At 41.4% G+C, this 16,307-nt stretch overlaps 1 protein-coding gene across 1 annotated transcript in view; it reads right to left on the bottom strand.

The window, feature by feature from the left end:
- SUSD5 (sushi domain containing 5) overlaps positions 1-8,637 on the bottom strand; it is a 34,729-nt gene extending 26,092 nt beyond the window's left edge. Inside the window, exon 1 of the mRNA XM_015427291.1 lies at positions 8,412-8,637. Coding sequence (XP_015282777.1) covers positions 8,412-8,505 — 94 coding nt within the window. The 5' untranslated portion in view covers positions 8,506-8,637. The remainder of the gene's footprint in view (positions 1-8,411) is intronic.
- Between the last annotated feature and the right edge of the window lie 7,670 nt (positions 8,638-16,307).

The following is a 16,307-nucleotide window of genomic DNA, read 5'->3' as shown; positions in this document are numbered from 1 at the left end:
CCCCCCTCGAAATTTTGTTCTTTGGGCTTCAATAGACCCCCAAGGAACAGTATCAGGGACAAACTTGGGATCTGCAATGAAAGGAGGAATTGGTGGACATTACTACCCAAACATCCCAATACTTAAGCGCCATTACTCTTTGGAACTGTGTGGCTGGATACATGCCACTCTCTTAAAGCTATCTCAGTTATTCTGTTTGGTTACTCACTGGACACAAACATTTCCATTATATGTTTTTTTATATTTCTTTCAGGCAAATTTTTTTTAAGTGTAAATTTTCAACTGCTTTCATAATAATGTTGCTATTTTCTTAGGTGCAAAAGTACAGATCAAACTACGATTTGATCATATATTATATGCTTCCGTATTTTAAGATGTTTATTCTCTCTTCTAAATGAAGAAATAATGGGTTGTGCTCAGGGGTCTTGTTGTAGAAAAAGAGCTGCCGGAGCTCATTAGCATAACTCATTAGCATAACTTATTTGCATATGCCACGCCCCCTGACATCACCGGAAGTGACAGAAGGCCACACCCCCTGACATCACCGGAAGTGTGTCAGAAGGCCCGGCTACTTACCCTCCTGCTTCATCCTCATTCCCAAACGGAATGAGGATCGAAGCAGAGGGCGGGGTAAAGAAGGGGGCGGGGCTTCACCACGTGACCGCCCCGCCCCCTAGAGGTTCTCTTCCGGAGCTCCGTACCTGAGAGCTCCCCCCCGACTAGAGCCCTGGTTGTGCTCATAGAACGGAACTTTCCCCCATCACTTTTTCCTATAGCTTACCAAAGCCCCTTTGTTCCAGACCCCCACTCTCAAATGTTGCAGTGTTTTTGTAAATATTTTTTTTAAAGTGCTGGTATACATGAGTACATAAGGTTGCACTGATTTCCACCATTCCCCACACAGGACACATAGCATGTGGGAGAGCCCACCCGGTACCAGTAAATCCCCCCCCCCAAAAAAAAACCTACCCTAAAACAGTTCTGGATTTTATGTGGTGGCATGCAGTGGGACAGGAAATAATCAAAAATCACTTCATCCCCTCAGAAGATTTCTTGTGCCGATGGAAAATAATCATAACATTAAGCCCATTTAATTTGTAAAATTCTAGAAACAAAGCCATCTTGCTCCCTATGACAACTGTGCGCAATTCCCATTGATTTAAATGCGAGTGCTAAGCACATGATCTCTACATTTGAAATCAGTGGGACAAAATACTGTGCTTAACTTTTGATGGATGTCCTATGACATCATAAGTTTCTCCTATGACTTATCTCTTAAAGGTAATTGGTAATTAGATCTCTTGTAAATAAATATATTGATATTTGTATGCTTACAGTAAAAGATAATCTTTTATTTTTTGTTACAGCTGCAATTTTGCAGAGAGCTGTGTATGTCTAAATTCAAGCACTTGTGTAGATAATTCAGTTTAATTTAGGATAAAATGGAGGAGAGGAGAATGATGTAAGCCACTTTGACTCCACATTGGGAAGAAAGGCAGGGTATGAGTAAAAATAAAGAAATAAAAGATCAACTCCATCTGACTGGATTAAAACTCAGGCAACTGGTTCACTGGGAGGATCTTTGAAAGCAGGCAAACTGTTTGCTGTGCCAAGTAGACGGCAATTGGAATTGCTAGCTCTGGCTGCTGAGGCAAAAGAGCTTAAAGATAGGAAATCAAAAACAGAATGGGATAAAATAAAATGTAGCTCTCCTGGATTTGAATCACAGCTGTTTAGTAAAGATCTATTATGTTATAAAGGCTCTGTGTTGTGCGGCAGATGTGTCATTCATGACCCCTTGGGCTAAAAGCAAGAAAGCTTTTTGTAAACAATCCCAAATGAAATCTGAAACTTTAAAATTTATACTCTCTTAAACAACATCACAGCGGTACAACAAAATGTATGGATACATACATGGGACAGTTCATCCTTCGATCCTGCACACAAAGGGCACAAGTGGAGACCCCTATATGTACAAGGTTGAGTATGTTGTTGCCCACCCTTGTTTCCAGTCCTCAGGGTCTACGCTGTGCACAGAATAAGGCTTGATGACTTTATGTTCAGAATTTTAAGTGGCAGTAATGGCAGGATCCCTGGGAATTCCAAGTGCAAACTCCAGATGATCGAGTTTAGGCTATCCCCAGTATGTAGGTTGTTCCTCCTCAATCTGGTCAGTGGCTCCTGCCAAATCCAGGCTGCAGCTGGAAGAGGAGCATGAGGACAAAGGGACATCAACAGTGTTGCATTGCCTACCTGGAACTCCTAGGCAACCATACCAGACTGCAGTTTCCAGGAGCTGGGATTGGGTAAAACAGTATTTGAAAGACCATCTCCCTCCATGTGTCCTGTCACTGTGTGCCAAATACAGTCACCAGGCAGCCATCTGTTGGCTTGTCCCACCACTTAGGGTGGCATGTCTGGCACTGATCAGAGCCTGGGCCTTTTCCATCGTGGCTCTGGCTCTCTGGAATGGACTCCCTGAAGAGGTGAGGGGGACCCCCTCCTAAAGATCTTCAGGAGGCACTGCAAGATCTGCTTGTTTGCCAGGGCTTTTGAGGGGGGTTGAACAGCAGGCAGTTTTAAGGCAGGTGAGGGGAGATTTTATTTTGGTTCGAACTGAAAATGTTCTTAACTGTTATTGTAAGCTGCCTTGAACTACAAGGAAAGGTGGGATATAATTGTTCTTAATAACTAAAGTAATAAATTAGTAAATGGGTAAAACAATATGCAGTGATCACCTGCCAGGATCCTGTTACCGCATGTTGGTTGCCAGAAGTAGACAACAGTATGCCAGAACTAGATAACTATGCCAGTTGATCTGACCCTTTACCAGCCCCAGGATGTAGCCTGGCAATGCAGTAAGGTGAATGCTGTCTCCCAGGGCTCTTTTTGTAGAAAAAGCCCAGCAGGAACGCATTAGCATAATAGGCCACACCCAACCACAAAACTCATTAGCATATTAGGCCACACCCCTGACAGCACAGCTTATCAGCACATTAGGCCGCACCCCCATGTTACCAGAAGTGTGGTTATCCAGCCACACCCACCTTTTGCTTGTACCTTGTTTGTTGTCAAAACCCAGGGCTTTTTTGTAGCAGGAACTTCTTTGCATGTTAGGCCACACACCCCTAATGTAGCCAGTCCTAATGAGTTTCTGCTGTTGGGTGTGGCCTATTATGCTAATGAGTTCCTGCTGGGCGTGGCCAACTTGGGAGCCAGCCGGAACTCCGTTCCTGTGCGTTCCTGCCCAAAAATAGCCCTGCTGTCTCCTAGCCACAGGGATCGCAGGGCCAGATCCTTTCCCTCACACACAGAAAGACTGGAAATCTCTCTCTCTCCCTTTTTATTCTCTGGAATCAGAGCAATTGCAAAAAAATGTTTCTACAAGACTCTTAGAATCAAAATTTAATTGTTCTGTTCTAGTTTCACCAGTACAATTGCATGCCATTTATAGTATTACTTAGACTAATTCTAAACTTATATAATTATATAATAAATTTATAATTTATAAAATTATGCACAGGGTGGAGAGAGTTGCCAAAGACAACTTTTTCTCCCTCTCTCAGAATACTGGAACTTGAGGGCATCCAATGAAGCTGATGGACAAAGTAGATTTAGGATGGACAAAAGGAAATACTTCATTACACAGAGAGTGATTAAAATGTGGAATTTGCTGCCAGAGGAGGTAGTGATGGCCACAGGAATACACAGCTTTAAAAGGGGATTAGACTGATTTGTGGAGGATAGGTCTATCAGTGGCTTCTAGCCATGGTGACTAAGAGAACCTCCATGTTCACGGGCACTAGTCCTCTGAAGGGGGCTGCATGGAGACAAAACTAAGGTGAGAAGACAAATGGTGCAAAAGAAAGATTCTTTAATGATTGTATAACCCCTATGCGTTTCACATGCAGCTTCCTCAGGGGGAATCCTCCAGATTATTTTTAGATCCATATGTACAGGAATGGATCTAAAAAGAATCTGGAAAATTCCTCCTGACGAAGCTGCATGTAAAACACGTAGGGGTTATACAATCAGTAAAGATTCTTTCATTTGCACTATTTGTCTTATCATCGGGGAAGGCCTCGGCCTCTATGCCCTGCTGTTGGCTGTTGGGAGGGACTGGTTGGCCACTGTGTGAGACTGGATGCTGGACTAGATGGACCACTGTTCTGATCCATCAGAGCTCTTCTTATGTTCTTACAACATTGACAAAACTGAGCACTTTTTGTTAACAATAGGAGCATGCACCCCACCACACAGAAATAATAAATCCCATTCAGGTCTGGCACAAAATCTTCTAAGATAACAGAGTATATGGCCTCACAGTGTGATTTTTGCATTTAATCTTTTCCCGTAACTCTGTAGTAATCTCTAGTAACTCAAATAAGGCATACAGTAAAACTTTAAAGCTGGAAACACGCCTTTAGAGAACCCATTAGTCTGACCCCTTGTCCAGACATCATTAACAAGACTCACACTGTGCTTATAAAAATCCTGAGCCACACTAAAACATAAATCTCAGCATTGTACATGCTGAGAATTGCAGGAATAGAAGGAAAAATCTGGAAATCCTATCCCCAAATATTCCCTTCAGAATTCTCTAAGCTCCCAGAGGCTGGCACAGGCTGACTTCTCCTCCCCAATTATTTTTAAAATTTAACTGACACTCAACTGCTCTGGGCAGTATCTTTCCTGGAGCATATTTACTCCTTATCAGTACAGTTTTAAAGGATTTTTCCCCTTTCTGTTGGTTAATTCACAAAGTCATGTGTTCCTGAATACCGGGGGGGGGGGGGTCTTCCAACTAGCTAGAGGGCCTACCTGGTCTGTGGGGCTTCAGGACCGCCTCTCCCCATATGAGCCCCGTAGAGCACTGAGGTCTACAAATCAACACTTTGGTAGTCCCTGGCTGCAGGGACGTCTGACGTGTCTCAACGAGGGCCAGGGCCTTTTTGACCCTGGCTCCCACTTGGTGGAATGAGCTCCCATATGAGATCAGGGCCTTGTAGGATTTATTACAATTCCTCAGGGCCTGTAAGATGGAGCTCTTCTACCGGGCTTTTGGTTGAGGCAGGAGACGTCCCATTCCCCCCGGTTGATCTCCCATCAGTGGCCTGGATCCAAATAGCCACCTAGGAACCCACATTCTGTCCCATCTAAGTTACTGATAATCTGACCAAATTTTGTACGTGTTTTATTATCCATGCTGTTTTAAATGTGTTGTTTTACAGTTGTTTTAAATTGTATCATATAGTGTACTGATGGAACCCGCCCCGAGTCTGCTTGCGGGGAGGGTGTGATACAAGTCCAATAAAATAAATAAAATAAAAATGGGGGTCAGCCAATTTATGGTTAGCTTTACCAAGCTGGGAAAAGGGTGAAATTATCTGAACATCCTGTTCCACCATCAAAGTCTCCCTCTGCAGGACTCTCTAGGGTCTCACGAGCTTGTTCCCCGTGACTAACACACTCCCCCCCCTTTTAATTCAGCTCAGCTGCTCTCAACATTCTGTTGTCTCTGGAGCATATCTACTTCAAGTCAGGCTTCCCCTGCTCCACCTTTTGTTAATTTACAAAGTGATATTTTTCTGCATCCCTGGAGAGACCCCCAAGTATGTAGCGAACCCTACCTTGTCTGTGGGTGGCCCTGTTGTGCAGCTTTCATGATCCACAGAAGGGCCAACCAGATTACTATTAGATTTAGTGAATTCACCTTAAGGGAGATCCTCTGGCCCTTACATACATCATCATGAACTTTTAGCTGTAACAGAAGAACACATCTTGTGGCTTCATCAGAACAGAAGATGTTCAGACTAAAAGTTTTGTAACTCTAATAAGGCATCTGGGTCTCCTTTTTAGCTTACACATTGCAATAAAGAACAAGAGTCCAGTTGCACCTTAAAGACCAACAAAATATGTGGTAGGGTATGAGATTTTGTGAGTCACTGCTCACTTCTTCAGATAACTGAAGAAGTCTTCAGATAACTGAAGAAGTCTTCAGTGAGACACTGCTCACTTCTTCAGATAACTGAAGAATCTGAAGAAGTCTTCAGATATCTGAAGAAGTGAGCAGTGACTAACAAAAGCTCATATCCTGCCACATATTTTGTTAGTCTTTAAGGTACTACTGGACTCTTGTTCTTTTCTACTGCTGCTACCACAGATACCTATCTTGATCTATTTACATTGTAATAAGTTGTATGTTAAGTTAAAGGTGCATCCTAGAGAAAACATATCACAAAGTCTTTGAGAGCCAATCATGGCAGAAAAGAAGGGAAATAATAATAAATAAAATGTATCCCAAATGTTTGGCAGCTTTTGTTTTACGCCTGTACATGAGGGTAACCATTTAATACAACCCTGATAATGTTTACTTAGAAATATATTCCACTGAGTGCAATAGGACTTACTACTAACTCTAACAAGTGTGTTAAAGACTGCAGTTTTAGACAAAGCATTAATTACATATTACTGTGTCCCAGTGAAATCAATAGGGCTTATTATAAGATCCCATTTATTCCAATGCAACTGGTCCTGGCTAGAATCACTAAAAGAATAATTAAGCATATTGACCAAGGAGTAACTTCCACTGATTTCACAGAAATTAAGTACGGATATCAGAATTGCAGTATATCTTAGAAAGCATCCGATAATCAAATTATAAAACTGCTAGAAAGATTCCATAATATACCAATTTACGCTCTCACATCCATCTAAGATGAAGTTCTAGAACCACTGATCCTAGAAACATTGGCGTCTCTTATGTTCTTATGTTAAGAGAAATAAAAACTCCCAAGCTCCTGCCTAATACCCTTAACAGAGCAAAAAGTCATTCATTTTCTTGAGAACTTTTCATGGGAACTTTTTCATACATCTCATTCAGTTCCTTGGACAGTTTTTATAAAAAACACACACCAATTAATTGATCAAACTTGTCAGGAATTGCATTTTTTGCTTGAAGCATGAATTCAGGGGTAGGAGGGGGACTAAAGCGTTCTTCTTGTAATGGTAACAGCATGTGGTTCCATAAAGCTGTGAAAAGATGCAGATTTTGATATCTAGCTGTTCTTTTGCCTTTAGCTGTACTTTCAGTACAAAGATGTCTTATCTGTTTTTCTGGACTAACAGATTGGCAGCAGAGTGTGCAAGCTTTTGAGCATCACAGAACTTTTCATTAAGGAGCATTTCACTTGCTAAAGAATTCTGGGAACCCTGGAATCTTATCCTGCATAAAATGAACTCTGTTGGAACCAATGAGGTCATCACAGTCTCTGCTGAACAGCCTTTTATATAGTAGACAATCCAGATTACAAGGTTATGATAGCAAAGAGACACAAATGTTTTGGTGTTAAAAAGTCTGGATCTAGCAGTAGATTTTGACGTAGATAATGTGCTTACCAAATATAGCATCAGCTTATATATTCTGAATTTCACTGTGAAGCAGAATAAAATTAAAATCAAGAATAAATCTCTTTTTTTGCATTGGGGGCAGATGCAAATGTGGAATTAAATAAGTTTCAAAGTTAAAGTAAATGAAATATTTTGCCTGGTTTATCTATGCTCTGTCCCTACAAAACCCTTCTCCCCCACTCCATACCACTCAATCAGCAGCTTGTTAGGCAGCTTGAATACAAACTTATTTAGATGTTAAAAAGGGTGTGTATGTGAGGTATTCTAAAGGGGAAATGCCTAAATCCATTTCAGTGTCTACCACACGTCCACTAAACTGTTTTTGTCTCTTTCATCCAGAGTTTCATTCTAATCAACCACAGCAGAGGCAGTAGACTGACATTTGATTTAGCAACACGTGTGCCTGTGTAAAAGGAAAAGGAGACTATTGATTCCTGTCTTGGAAGAGACCCCTCTCTAATGGGGAAAAATCCAGAATGGAGTCACCGGGGCTTTATTAAAGTTTTGAGAGGGGTTACCAAGACCACATAGCTCATGAAAGGGTTTACACAATTGCATGTAAGTATTCTTTGAATGATAGGTAAACTGTTCTGTAGTTCCAAGAAACAGTACAACCCATTGATTTATTTTTTTTCCTTTGTGAAAATACTGCCTTGCTTTCAAATCAATGTCTGTAGAAATCTAGGAGGCTGCACTGTAGTTTGGGAAATATTTCAGAATACGAGACTACACTCAATGTATTGCGGTTTTATCCTATAAGGCTGTGAATTCTGGATTTCCTCACATAGCATCGAGAAAGTCCACCTCCTTTTGCTAACATAATTTTACTCTCCCCCCCTTCAGTTGAGCTTCTCAGTCTGTGTGATGACTCCAACATTTCTGAACCTAAAATAACCAAAATACATTTCTCTAAACTTTTTTTCTACTGTGCTACATGAAATATATAGTTCTGGGGATTCCACAGGCAGCAGTAGCAACTAAAAAAATCAAGCAGAACTCACCGTCAGCTTCGACAGAGACGATATGGAGGAGGAGAAAAGCAAATCCCATACACTGGATCAAGGTGACAGGCAACTTCTTACAGGCTGGATCCATGGATATTAGATTCAAGTTGTCTAGAAAGAGCTTCCTTTGAGTGTGAAGGAGGGGAGGAGAGGGGGGGATGTTCAAGAATTTGAGCAGTCAGATTCCGTGCCTTGGACATTCACTGAGGGGGATGGAGGCTCAAGGAAGTGAAGGGAGTGATGGAAAGAGAGATGGAGAGGGAGGCAATCTTCCCAGGGCTACCCTAGGGAAGAAGGGGAGGGGAAGGAAAACTGTCCAGCCTGCTGGGCTTGGAAAGAGCTTTTATCCTGCCCAGTTGTGCATGTGGAGAACTAGTGTGAAAAGTTACACTGCTCTGTCAGTAAATACTTAATAGAGAGTAGAAGAAAATTTAAAAAGCATATAAGGGAAAGGGGAGGGGAAAGAAGCAGACAAGGGAACCAGCTGGAGAAATCATGTTTACTTGGAAGCAGACATTGATTTTAATGGAACATTTCAGGTACAATCCAAAAAGCACTGTTAAGCAGAGTTCACATGTATGAACAGTGGGACATGTGGTGCTTGGTATGTGAGTGCACAGAGGAACATTGGTATTACAGGGGGAGGTGTGAAAATAACCACTGCTGTTTCCATTATTGCAGCAGCTACAAACAGTACAGCCATGACTCTGTTTTAAGCATGCATACACAAAGTTCACGTTAACATTTCTCCACACAGTTTTCTATATATATAGATAGATATAGATAGATATAGATAGATATAGATAGATATAGATATATTATTATTGGGGAAATGTCAGCTGGTGGCATTAAACTGGCCTTCTCTCTGCTGTTTATTTGCATGCACAGGAAGGAAAATATAGAAACGGGTATAAAGCATGTGTGAACAGTACCCATGCATTCCTGAATACCCCTTGTAGAAGCACATAACTTTGCTCTTGTTTACATGATCACAGACTGTATGTGTTGTCATGGGAAGCAATTCTGGGGACGCGGTAGGACAAATTAAACAAAGGTCCAGACTGCATGTTTGTGTGTGCGTGTCAGTCCACTGGCATCTTTTCTAGATCTCTGACCTCTCATATTTTACTTTGTTTTCCTACTTTCTCTATACAGTTAAACCAAACAGAAAAGGGGAACCCCCATTAGGAGAAGGAAACTGATCCCTGCTGCTGCCAGAATCCTTTTGGTTAAAACACATACATGAAATAGTTTGCTATTTCTGTTGGAACTGAACTGAGCTCAGAAGTCATATTTTCATATTCTTCTCCTTTCTTGCTATTTTCCCTTTCTAATATTTTGTTCCCTCCTAGAAATGCAAGGTTGGCAAGAAATCTTGAGCTGCCTAGAAAATCTGAAAGGCCTGGAAGAGGAATAACAACCAAAAGCAGTGGTTGGCTTCATAAGCCTTTGCTCTTTGCCTTCCACACTGAAATGATGGTTCTTTCTTTCTTTCTTTCTTTCTTTCTTTCTTTCTTTCTTTCTTTCTTTCTTTCTTTCTTTCTTTCTTTCTTTCTTTCTTTCTTTCATTGCATTTATACCCCGCCCTCCCCGCATGCGGATCTTGAACTTGTACTGATCTTGAACTTGCTGAAGACTGTTATGAGCATGTTTGGGCTGTTAGCAAGAACGTGGTGGGACATGCATGGGGAAGATATGCTGGTCAGGCCGGTGGAAGATATTCTAGAAAAATGTTAACATACTCTATAAGGATGGCGTCAGAATTGCTACGTCTTTGATCTTGTGCTATCGCATCCTGCTTTAAATTTAGCCCATTTAGCATCACTCCTCCCACTCCTGGCCATGTCCTTTCAAAAATTATTGTTAACAATTAATAAGGTGGAGCTCAAAGCTTGCAGCTAAACCTTTTCAGTTCAAAACTGGGGCGTTACAACCCCCCTCCACTGCTCAGCTACTTTGCCCTTTATACTACCTTTTTATGGTCCTGACCAATGTTCCCTCTAAGCTGTGGAGTCTTGTGAGGAAAAATTCTACTTTGTGAGCTACTGGCATTAAAGTTGTGAGTGAGCAATTTGGCTCCTGCATAAGTTAGTTTGTTCTGGAGCCCTCCTTCCTGAGCTAGGACAAAAATGTGTGAGCCGGAGGCTAAAAAACTGTGAGCTAGCTCACACTAACTCAGCTTAGAGGGAACACTGGTCCTGACTCCTGACAGGAGAGACTGTATTATTTGCTGCACTTGTACATTACTCCCCTCCCTCCCTTTTAACCAAAAGATGCCAGTGTGAGGGCACAAACCACTGACATCACTCTGGTTTGCCCTTCATGATGACTCCTTCCAGCCAAAACTTCCTGACCTCAGTCTAGAATGTTGAGGTTAAGGGTGGGAGGGGGCATAGCAGCAGTGGGAAGCACAATTGCCCTTACTGGTTTTCATACCCCCCCCCAAGAATACTAAAAAGAAAGTAAACATTGTGGTAAAATTTGTTAATTTGAACAATTAATTAACTTTCTAATCCCCACTCAGCCATGAACCTCAGTGGGTAACCTTGGGCCACACATTTGTCAGCATAGTTTACCACACAGAGTTATTGTGAGGATACAAGGGAGGAGAGGAAAACTACATACACTACCTTAAACTCCATGGGAGAAAGGGTATGATTTAAAAATGTGATAGACATAAGGATGGAACTGTCAACAGAATAATTAGAAGTAGAATTAGGTTAGCTGAGTGTCGATATTCTTGTTTTCATGCTCAGTTGTACCGTATGTAATGGGTACATCCTTTAACAATGGACTTCTTTAGTGTGTTTTTGATTTTGTTGTGCCTCTTTGGAGTTATAGTTTAAAAATCATAATTAAAATGTGACAGAGATAAAAATATGTACTGAAACTGGTTGCATCTTTTATAGAAAGGCACAAGATAAAATTCAATATAAATAATTAAAAACAATGCAAAATAAATCTGGACCAGATGGCCCTTGATCTATTAAGGCATTTATATTCTCCTGTGAAAGTGCTTTTAACATGGATCACCTCTGCCTTGACAGTTAAGGGATCCTGAGTAGGCATTCTTGCTTTGTACATTTAAAACACACTGGCGGACACAAGGATACTAGTTAAGAGAAAATAAACAGATCACATAAGTCTGAAGTCAGCCCATCCCAGTCCTAAGGGATAGGGAGGCTGGTTGTCTATGCCCTTAGCAAACCCTCCTGCCACTGTATATGTATTACACATTTATTATACACCTACTATACGCTATGAAATTATCTGCAGCTCTGCCAAAGCTTCTAATGTTCCCCTTCACTCTCCTCTTTTCCCTGCCCCCAAGGTTGGGGAAGGGGAGAAATACAAGGTGTCTTTGTTTATAGAATTTGAATTATGAACCTGTAGCTAGGGGATGCAAGCAAGCCTTTTTTTAGTGCCTGGCAGTCATTACAGTCTGGTAGCTGCAGGGAGCTTTTTTATTTTATTTATACAGAGTGTTTTCACCCAATTAAATGAAAAGTCATAACACGTAGAGCTACCTGAAAGAAGTTTGGGGATAATTTGGCTAGAAAACTGTAATAAAAAGGCATATGCACCAGTTTGCGGGTGGTACAGGAAACACTGGCTACTGTGTTGTGGTTCTATCAATGGAGAGGCGAGGTGGTGTACTGATAAGTGTCTTACGTGGGGTCAGTTGCTCTGTGTGACAGACCACAACTCGATATAATCCAAAGCAATGCAATGCCAACTGTAAAAAGTCACACTTCGATAATGGACGACTGGCTGTCCCCAAGAAAAGAAAGTTAAGGCTGTCTGCAAGGCCTCCCAAAAATCTAGACATATTTGAAATAAAAATTAAAAATGTGTGAGCTTTGGAGGAAAAAATCTTTTTTCAGTACTCCCAAGCCAGGTACTCTTCAATTACTGCTAAAGCCAACAATTTGACATGCATTTCCTTCAGTGTGAAAAAGTCATTCTTTGTACCGTTATAACAGATCGGGAAATACAGGTTGGAAAATGTTCCATCATTTGCAAAATCCAGGTATGTTCTGAAGATTAATTTTCATAATTCAAAATCAGGTTATAAAAGCTCTAATCTTTACAACCTTCTTCACCTCCTTTCTCTTCTGCAGTATACCACAGACTGTTCAGTGTCCTTGGAAATGTCGTTCTCTATTTTAATGAACATTACACTTTTTCCTTTACTAAGAGTCCGTGCTTAATCATGTTTTTAACTATAACTTGACATGTATTTCTAGTCTGTCAAAAGCAAACACAAACCCTTTTAGAACTTGCAAAAGCCAGATGAAACAGACAAAAAACCACTGATGTAGCAAAATAGATGTTTACAGTGCAGTCCTAAACAGATTACACCTTTCTATTTCTATTGAAGTCAGTGGCCTTAGAATGGTATAACTCTATTTAGGATTGCACTGATAGTCAGTGCCTAGCTCAGTGATTCGCTCCATTAGGCTGTTACTGACTCTAGCTTAATGAGGCAAAATGTGTCCATACGTTTATATTCACAGTACTCAGGCAGTGTTTCCTGGAGAGGCAAGGGTCTGGATCATGCAAATTAAGGACAGTGCCAGGGACAGTGTGGAGAGGAAAGAAGGTACTGCATCAAAATAGGCATTGCCTGAATTCGGGCTCTCAGGCTGTCACTGATGTGATGCCGGACAAGACAGGGAAGTGATGTATTTTTATCCCGCCCTTCTGTCTGCTTAGAGCCACATACATGGTTCTCTCTTCCCTATTTTCACCACACAATGGCCCCATGAGGTAGGTTAAGCTGAGTGAGAGGTACTGGCCCGAGGTCAGCCTGGGAACCTCATGGCAGAATGTAGATTTGAATCAGAGCCTGCAAGAACCTAGTCCAGCATTCTAACCACTATACCCACATAAGACCATTGTGGTCACACCATCCTGAGAACGCTGTGATGGAAGCAAAGCAGTGTCTAACTTTGTGAGGATTTGGGTAGGATATTGCCAGAGAATAATGGGTGCTATACACTTTCTGTCCTTTAATTGTTGCTTTTTAACCTTTTGCCTTCTCTTTCTCTTCCTATGGCCACTGGGTATAGAGATATTGTTCTGGGGATCAGCACCAGGCTGAAAGAATGCCTGTAAGTTATGTGTTGAAGTTATGTGGGATGCAGCTTTCAATGCTACATCTGCCAAAGAAGCTGAAACTCCAACACTTCTCTCTAGCATTGGTGGAAAATCCATGAATGGGATAAATTGTGATAATCCTAAAACAGAGGGCAGGAGAGCAAGTAGGTTCTGATTGTTTCCAAACTAACCCTTTCTTCTGGTACTTGCACCATCCATCCATCCATCCATCCATTCCCAAGAAACCAGATGCCGCTACTCCAAAATTGTTGCACCCCCACCCACAATTGCTTTGATTGTTTAAAACTCATTGTTGCACCCCCACCCACAATTGCTTTGTTTAAAACTGCTGTTTTTAATGAGGCTTTGGAGCCATCATAATACATTTATTTGAGATCTGAATTGCCACAGTGCTTTGTCTGATTTGGTTTGGCGATGTCATTGGACACACAGTTGACCTTTTCTCTACTACCCTTATGCTCCACTGTCATCACCTGTCCTGTAGCTAAGCACTAATAATGACCTACATATTTGTCCCCTTGCCAATGTGGGCCACTTTCCCCCTCATGTACTTCATGATATCCTGCTCCAGTGCTGGTCCATACACATACCTTTGAAAGGAAGGAAAAACACAGATTCCATTCCTCCAGGAAGGTGCTACAACAGTGGTCCTTTCTGCACCCGTATTTTGCCTCGGTTTCTCAGTACGTCCTATTTTTCTGTTCTGCATTCCCTCCTGCTTTCACATCCAGTTTGTGTCGGGCTTTCTCTTGTTTCTGCATTTGTTTTACAGGAATCTACATTCAGACCACTTCTAGCACCCTATTGCCCTGCAGCTACCAAAACTCCTTTTGCTGCGATTCTTTGTTCTCATCTGCTTTCAAATAGCTAATCCTTTCTGTGGGTATTTAAGGGCTGCCCACTGCCCTCCCCTGTGTCTGCCTCTCTCTCTTTAGGATGATGTTCCCTCCCTGTTCTGTTTTCTTTCCCTTCTTCTTCAAAGACAAAAGAGGACGTGTCCTTCTGCTCAGGCAAACTTTAAAAAGCCAGTGAGAACATAAGAAGGAATCAGAAATTTAAGGACTAGTCTTGCATGTGTGGGCCTGGATTTCCCCCTCCCCTTTCTTTTTGCAGAATTATGGAGGGCGGGAGGGAGGGAAGGGTTGGCATTCAATTAGCTCAAAAAATGTGAGTTTTGCTTATAGATGCAGAATGCATACAGAATACAAAAATAAATAAACCGGAGGGGGGGGGACAGTGCAGAGGGAATGCATGAAACTGCGAAGTCCTCCCTTAAGGCTTGACTCCTTGGATTATCCAGAGCAAGCTGTCAGTGCAGAAATACCCAGTCAGTGCAATCACAGAGCTTTGTAAAGGGAAGGAAATGGGTGGGTGAAGTTCCCAGAAGCACCAGCAATAAGAGCTGGCACTTCATTTAAGAGGAAGTGAAGTTCCCCCAGTACAACTATTTCCTTTGAGGAAAGCTATTCTTTGCTCAGACACCAGATATTGCACTACTGCAGCATTAATGAAACAGTTGTCTTTTTGATTGTTGCCTGGAACCACCCTACGTTGGTTGACTGCACTGCAGGATGTGATGGGTTTCTTTTTGCTTAGAATTTGGTGAAGGAGACAAATGAGGGATTGTGGCAGATAACGGGATAACACAGTGTGGTCTGAAAGTTAGTTTTTATACAAGTTCTTCAGAAGAATTGTAAGGAAGGTTTAAAAGAGAAAGAAACACAAAAGGAATAAAGAAGGACTAGAGTACCAGAAGGAACTGAGAAGCCTGTATTCCATTGAATAAAATCCACCAGTCTAAAGGCATTTTATGTTGTTTGGATGAAAATAAGGTTTTAGCAATAACTGGGCATGAAAGAGAAGAGGTTCTTTTCAGCTGGAAGTGAACGCCCCATCACATGTGTACTGTAAGTTCCAAACTAAGAGCTTTCACTGATTTTTAAACTAATTTTTAGGCATGATACACCCCCAATTTGTATTGGGACCATGGTACATGGAGAGGGAGTTTAAGCCTTCCCATGGCATATTTTCCTGACCTGAAATGTTCCTGAGGAACTGCTCTTTGCCTCACTGAGATAAACCTACCTGTAACCCTAAAACACTGGCTCTCCCAGGGCCATTTCAGGTCAAGAAAATGGTGTGAGTGATGCTTAAAATTTCCACCCCCTCCCCGAAAATTAACTTTTAAAAATGGCTAAAAGCTGTGAGCATATAAATCCTCACACATGTCTGTTAAGGCCCTGAATGACAGTTGGAACGGAGACAGAAGAGCACTAACTCTCATGGAAATTAAACAGGGTAAGCATCTGTCTGGAAAACATTATGTATAAAATGGCAGAGATATAGGTACAATAACGTGCATTTATCTTCTGTATAATTTTAAGAAAATGCTGACCTCAGTTGAATAATTTGTATCTAAAGAAGGGGAAACCCCTACTGTTAACACTTGAAAGTTTCTGTGTTACAGGTATATAGTAACCACCTAGCTATTTGAGTTTACATCTGTGCAAAGATCCAGTTTGTAAATCTCTTGCATCTAAACAACTTTCCACACTGCCGAAAGGTTCTCTTTAATTTGGAGTTTGTTGATGTTCTTACTAAAGAGGGAAGGACGAAGTAAGCAACCTACCCAAGCTATCAGATTCAATACAGCAGGGGTGGAAGTTCTAGGTAACATTGTTTGGCTCCGTTCAAAAATAATGTGTTTTTTTTTAATCTAAAGTTAGTGAAATCAAGATCTGACTTACAGGCAGTTGTGGAAATCCTGTTTTT

Source organism: Gekko japonicus, unplaced genomic scaffold (genome assembly GCF_001447785.1).
Source record: "Gekko japonicus isolate JY-2015 unplaced genomic scaffold, Gekko_japonicus_V1.1 scaffold272, whole genome shotgun sequence".
Classification (NCBI taxonomy): Eukaryota; Metazoa; Chordata; class Lepidosauria; order Squamata; family Gekkonidae; genus Gekko; species Gekko japonicus.
Note: the sequence above shows the minus strand (reverse complement) of the source record. Positions and strands in the feature narration are given on the sequence as shown.